A 6000-nucleotide genomic window follows, 5' to 3' on the forward strand; every position below is an offset into this window, starting at 1 on the left:
AAACATTTGTCCTGATAATCAATCTTAGCTACATTTTAATTGCTATAAATAAACATTTTTAATTAAACTGTGATTTGTGCTCTTTCTATAATGAGCAACCAGCAGCATATGAAGTTCTTTGACCCATTAATACAACAGTAAGCATTAAAAAAAATACATCTGTCGTTTTCTCTTTAGAATATACAGCAGTAGACTGAAAACATTTGCATATGTATAATTGTGCAAGTAATTCAGCAAGTAATTTAAAATAACAGCTCATAAACACAAACCTACTGTACCCAACTTCTGACAAACCATTTCCACTGCCAACTTTAAACATCAGCAGGAGATTCCTGCTAACCTTTGATTCCTGTTATGTGCCCAAACATTAGATCCATTACATCCACTTTCATACAAACTGTTTCTTTATTATCTTGATAAACTGTTATGAATTAAAACACTTATTTAAATGCTTTAATGCCCATTAGATCAGACAAGCATCTTCCGATAATCTAAATGCATTCTGTGGGGGAAGTAAGGTAAGAAAAATGACTGGAAATTTCAAAAGGTAGTTGTAAAATGCAGAAATGAGAGAGGCAGACCTTGAAAATATTTAAACATGGAAATGTTGACAAACTGTATTTAAAGATCTGCAAAACACTTTATGAGTGGTTTGACACGCAACCTCTGTTTTTCTGTGGTGAGGTGACATTAATTCAGCTGTTACAGGCCTCACGCCGGCTGTTGAAGGAACGCTGCTTCAGTAGTAGAGATATCCCAGTCTTTATTGCTTGTCCTTTCTGCATTACCTTGAGCAAGGCACATATAAAGTTCTTCAAGGAAGCACCTGTCTGCTCAAGGGCTTTAAACCCACCCATCCCATAAAGGCTCCAAATGGCACAAACCCTTAATATGTCAGAGACAAAATCTCTGCTTATAAACATCCATCACTTGTATTTGACATGCCAACGACACCGTTCATCAGCACCATGCCTCTCCTTCTGTATGAGACACCTTGAGACTTCAAGCTAATAAAATACCGATGCAATTTTCTATTCATCCTCTGTCACAACTACAGCAAATTAAGGTTAAAAATACATTGCCTGTACATTTCCCTATTTTTTAAGGACCTATAACTGACACAACAGATCTGAAAGACGTAGCTCTTGAGACACCCACTCATAAAAACCTTACCTGGAAATAGACAGTCCAGTACGGAATGAGGGCCAGGAAAACAGGAAGTATTTTAACCAACGCTTTCACTTCCTCCACCTTCTCCTCTGAAAATCGCCCACCGTATGTCACCTTAGCACCATCCAGTAGAGATGGCTTTGGCCTTATGTGGGAAACAAGGATTTTAACAAGCATTCATTAAAACATCACTGAATTATCTGAGCACATCTGTGTTTGAGAAATAAAGTAAAAAAGATAAAGAAAGAAAGGAGCTCGGATTTGGCCAACTTAAAAAATAATAACGTCACATACTTTCATGAAGCCCCTGTTCTTTGATTTAGAGAGAGGGCATGGCACTTGACAGTAACTTATACCACAGAGACACGATGAATAGCACCACCACATACGAGACAGACTAGAGAGGTGGATCAAAGAGGGATAACATTACAGACTAATAGAGTCATCTGAATCTGGAGTGGAGGTTCCCACGGAAGAACTTTAGAAATTTACAATCTAACACAGTAGAGACTGTGTAAAGACTAATAGGCACATAGTTTTTTTATACTTTCTGAATAATGTAGCCCTCACCTCAGCAGACTTGGTTCTTTTGGGCCGCGTCCACAGAGGGCCGAAGCACTTTCTTACTCAGTAAAGTAAATGTAGCCCTCACCTCAGCAGACTTGGTTCTTTTGGGCCGCGTCCACAGAGGGCCGAAGCCAGGATCCGGAACATGTCACTGAAGGCACTGCCGTCTGCAGGTTTGGTTATAAATACCGTTCTGCCCAGGGCAAAGATGATGAGGGACACCCCGAGGCAGACGGCAGGGATGATGTAGCCAATAAAAAAGCTAACGTTCTGCTGAATATAAGCTACTCCACCCAGCGAGAAGATTGCTCCTAGATTAATGCACCAGTAGAACCAGTTAAAGAACCGCCGCGTTGCCTCCGGACCTCGATCCTTCACCTGTAAAGACATACATCACAAACACATATGTGTGAACTTTATGATCATTCATTCATTTTTATTTACTTATTTTATTAGTTTTAAGTGCATAGGAACAACTGACTGAAAATTCTCCTAATATTAATAATCAAATCCATGCTTTTCTAAAGAGATGTCTGCTCTCAAAAAGCTCAAAAAACATGCAGCTGTAGTCATCCAATCAGAGATATAGATCCCCACCAATTTTGGAAAAGGAATAATATATTGTCGCTTCCTCAATGTTTAAATGAGATCTATGGTGCATAATGATACCCAGATGGTATATCCTGCAGTTTATTTCTTTACTGAATCTAAAAAACACATGACGGTCATATGACAAGGCAGCAAGTCAACAGACATCAACACTGGCCTAATCCAAGTCATCCACATTTGAAGACTTGTACTGCAAAATGAGCCTCAGGTTTTTATTTTCTTCCAAAAACTAGTCAAACAATCCAGTAGACAAGGTAACTGGAAAACAAAACCTGTCAAGCATATACAGTAGATAAACCAACAAAGACAGATGTCAGTTTTACTTCCTAAGTTGTCGGTTTCATTTTGCGTGTTAAAAAGGATCACTGTTTAGAAGAGTCTTGCTCATCTTCGTATGGAGTTTCTAATAAGTCCTTTAGCAAATACTTCCCTTGTAGTCCACTTATAACAGGGATATTCCCCACTGTGCTGGGCTACTGTACAGTTTCATGTCACTGAGAGGTCATGGTGAAAGTGATAAATGAGTGCTAAAACATGACAGAAATGAAAGGATTCTTTTATGTTTTAGCACATTGTAAGAAATGTTTGGTTGTGCTTGTTGTGAATCAATCTACATTACATCACTGAATTTCTTCAGCATTTAATTCTCCTCAACAATACAACATATTAAGTTTGCAGATATCAATCTAGTTCTAACCAAAATGAAAAACAGACCTTGGTAGCTTAAGAATTTAGATCTTGTGACACAAGTCATTTTGTAGCCCACAAGGCTAAATCAGACTCAAAGTACCTCAGAAATTTGTGGTATGTTCCTTGTCATTGAATAAGTGAAGTGAAAGTGCCCAGAGGTGTCTGAATTTAGGGAAGCCTAACAAAATGACCATTGCCAAGGGAACTGAATTACCACGAATTACCCATATATATATACATATACATGACAACATTTAGTAAAATTAAACTTGAAAATTTATTTTATTTTATTTTGAAAGTGAATGAGGAATAGGACTGTAAAGTGAATAAAAGTTGTCCATATGACTTGTGAGTCTTATGAACCATATCTCTCATTGGTTGCATTCATGAGACACAGCAATGTCTGATTTGTGATCGAATTTTTTATTTTACATCACTCCTTCAATCTTTTCAAATCCAAATTCTCCATTTCAACTCCCTGACAATATGTCACAGCAGTTTATAGCCCCCACTTGCAAGGAAGATCGTCATTGAGATTATAAATAAGATTTGCTACACAAATCTATAATATGCATTCAGAAAGACTTTGAATATTGTGTATGATGACTTTTATGATACAGTACTTTTGCATGCTTTTTGAAGTTTAAAATGACCAGCCCCCAATGTAAATGGACAGAGCAAGCAGCACATTACTCAAAACTTATCCATTTGTGTTCCTAAAACAAAACAAAAAAACTGTGGAAAACATACCTAAAAACCAAAGAAAAACAAGTCACAATAAACTCTTTAAACTACAAAAGCAGTGACTCATTGAATCTACAGAAAGGACCAGCCAGGGTTTACCCAAATCATTCCAAAAGAACAAACACCAGCAAGCATGTCAAAGGTCTTAATATCATTTAGAGTTTCATAAAAGCCAGACATAGCAGAAAATATTGCTCTGAGAATCAATCCAAGGTTGTCCTCTCTGAAATTTGAACCTACTCAAAGTTTAGACAACTCTCCAGCTGTAGTGAATTCTGTTACATCAGGGGTTTCAATCTTTTAGATGCCACGGATCACACAAATATCCCAGAAATTTAAAAAGCTGCTATATGTTTTAATTTATAAAGACCAAATGTATACTGTGAAAAAATATATGAGAAAAATATTATTTAAAAAATATTTTTTTTCTAAGTTACATTATGTTTTTGTTTTTGTTTTTTGACTCACCAAAGTACTGTACTGTTAGATGTAGTATTTCAATACATTTTTAAAGTTGATTTTAATTTATTTATTTTATTCAAATTATATATAAAAAGTTAATTAGTTTAATTTTTACATTTATTTTTTTTTTTTACACTGTTTTTATCTAAACTTTTCCAAGCACTCCCTTTCCTATCACTTCCCCAGACCCCATTTTGAAAACCCCTGCATTACCTGATCTGCCCCGAATGGAGTGATGTTTGATTTCACAGCTCCCACCCCAACGGCCACCAGCACCAGACCACTGTAGATCGCAGGCCTACAGTAGGACGGCCGATTCATGCAGGTCACATTGGCAGGCACAGTCCCGTTTTCAGAAAAACAATCCGCCGGCTGCACTGGGAATGCCATCTCTTCTCCACACAGAGAGGTCCTGGTGCTGTCGTTGGCCACAAAGGGGAAAAGCAGCATCCCAATCAGGTACAGAACTAAACTCAAGGCTATGGTTGCGAACTTGCCAAGAAACGCATCCGCCAGCCAACCACCAAAAGGCGATATCAAATAAGTGACTCCCATGAAGATCAACGGGGCCTGGCTGGCCGAAGTGCCCTCCCAATAGAAGGGGCTGCTGTTGAGGAAGAGCACCAGGTTCGAGGTGATGCCATAGAAGGCCATCCGCTCTAGAGACTCTGCCAGCAGTATAGCAGCACATGCCAGTCTCCTGCCATTAAACACTGACTCTGATCTGGTCGAAGCCACAGAGTTGTCCAAAAGAGGAGTGCTCTCGTTTACATCCCTGCCAGCCATGGCCTGATATGCTGTTTCTCAAGAGGTGGTCAGCTGACCAAAATCCAAACCTAAAACAACAACAAAACCACTGTCATTATATTAAAAGCATGTGATACCAAAAAAAAAAAAAAGGATGCAATGATGGGAATTCAGGAAATAAATCACGACAGAGTACAATAACATAATGTCTCATATATTTCTTAAATTTAACGACTTATTTGTATATCTGAATCAGTCATTAAACAATAAGAAAGGCCGCTGACATGCTGTCAGCAACTTCTATATTTTACTCAGTAAACAGGCTAGCAACGTTTATGCATAAACATACCGTTCTTGAACACTTAGCACTGCTCCACATTTAGCTGTTCAGCCCGCGACGTGTTTACCAATGTCCTCGGGATACATGTTATTAAAAATATTAGCTTAGAGTTCCTAAAGGTCTGACGGTATGAAGTTTAGCTGTGGGCTCCGAGGGTAAACAGCCAGTCACAATACTACCGCGTGACACCCGGTTCACTCACAAGCGTCAACGTGACGCGCCCACAGCACAGATCTGAATCTCATCTGGATGCGCTTATCCAGTGCCAGTGAGGGGCGTCAGGTTAATCGGTTTGTATACAAAGCGTAGAGTTAAACTGGCAAGAGAGCCAAAGGCCACTACTGATTGGATAAAGAGGTGAAAGATAGGGTTTATTCTATTGGCTAGTCTTCGAGCCAATCAATTCTGCACAGAAACTTCCTGGGTGATGCTTTGCCTGTCAGGTACATTTTATTAAATACAGCTAGGTTATAGTTATTCCACTGACCTATAATAGAGAATATATAGATCAGTGGTTATTCACACCCTTTTTACGATGTGTTTTAATTAATTTGTGCATATACCACTGAGGAAAAAAGATGATTATCTGGTATTTTTTCTATTATATTAAGAACTAATTTATTCAGGCATCAGGCTTCTCAATCTGTGTCTTATCCCTGGATGTTTTACAC

The 6000-nt window shown here is 38.4% G+C and overlaps 1 protein-coding gene across 1 annotated transcript in view; it reads right to left on the minus strand.

Moving 5' to 3' along the window:
* Window positions 1–5541, minus strand: part of LOC109068068 (solute carrier family 15 member 4-like) — a 54647-nt gene extending 49106 nt beyond the window's left edge. The window contains exons 1-4 of the mRNA XM_042755091.1: window positions 5339–5541; window positions 4456–5078; window positions 1823–2115; window positions 1174–1315 (exon numbers count right to left, since the gene is read on the minus strand). Of these exons, the coding sequence (XP_042611025.1) occupies window positions 1174–1315; window positions 1823–2115; window positions 4456–5028 (1008 nt within the window). The 5' untranslated portion in view covers window positions 5029–5078; window positions 5339–5541. The remainder of the gene's footprint in view (window positions 1–1173; window positions 1316–1822; window positions 2116–4455; window positions 5079–5338) is intronic.
* Between the last annotated feature and the right edge of the window lie 459 nt (window positions 5542–6000).

The sequence above is a fragment of the Cyprinus carpio genome, unplaced genomic scaffold, assembly GCF_018340385.1.
Source record: "Cyprinus carpio isolate SPL01 unplaced genomic scaffold, ASM1834038v1 S000006635, whole genome shotgun sequence".
In the NCBI taxonomy this organism is placed as follows: domain Eukaryota; kingdom Metazoa; phylum Chordata; class Actinopteri; order Cypriniformes; family Cyprinidae; genus Cyprinus; species Cyprinus carpio.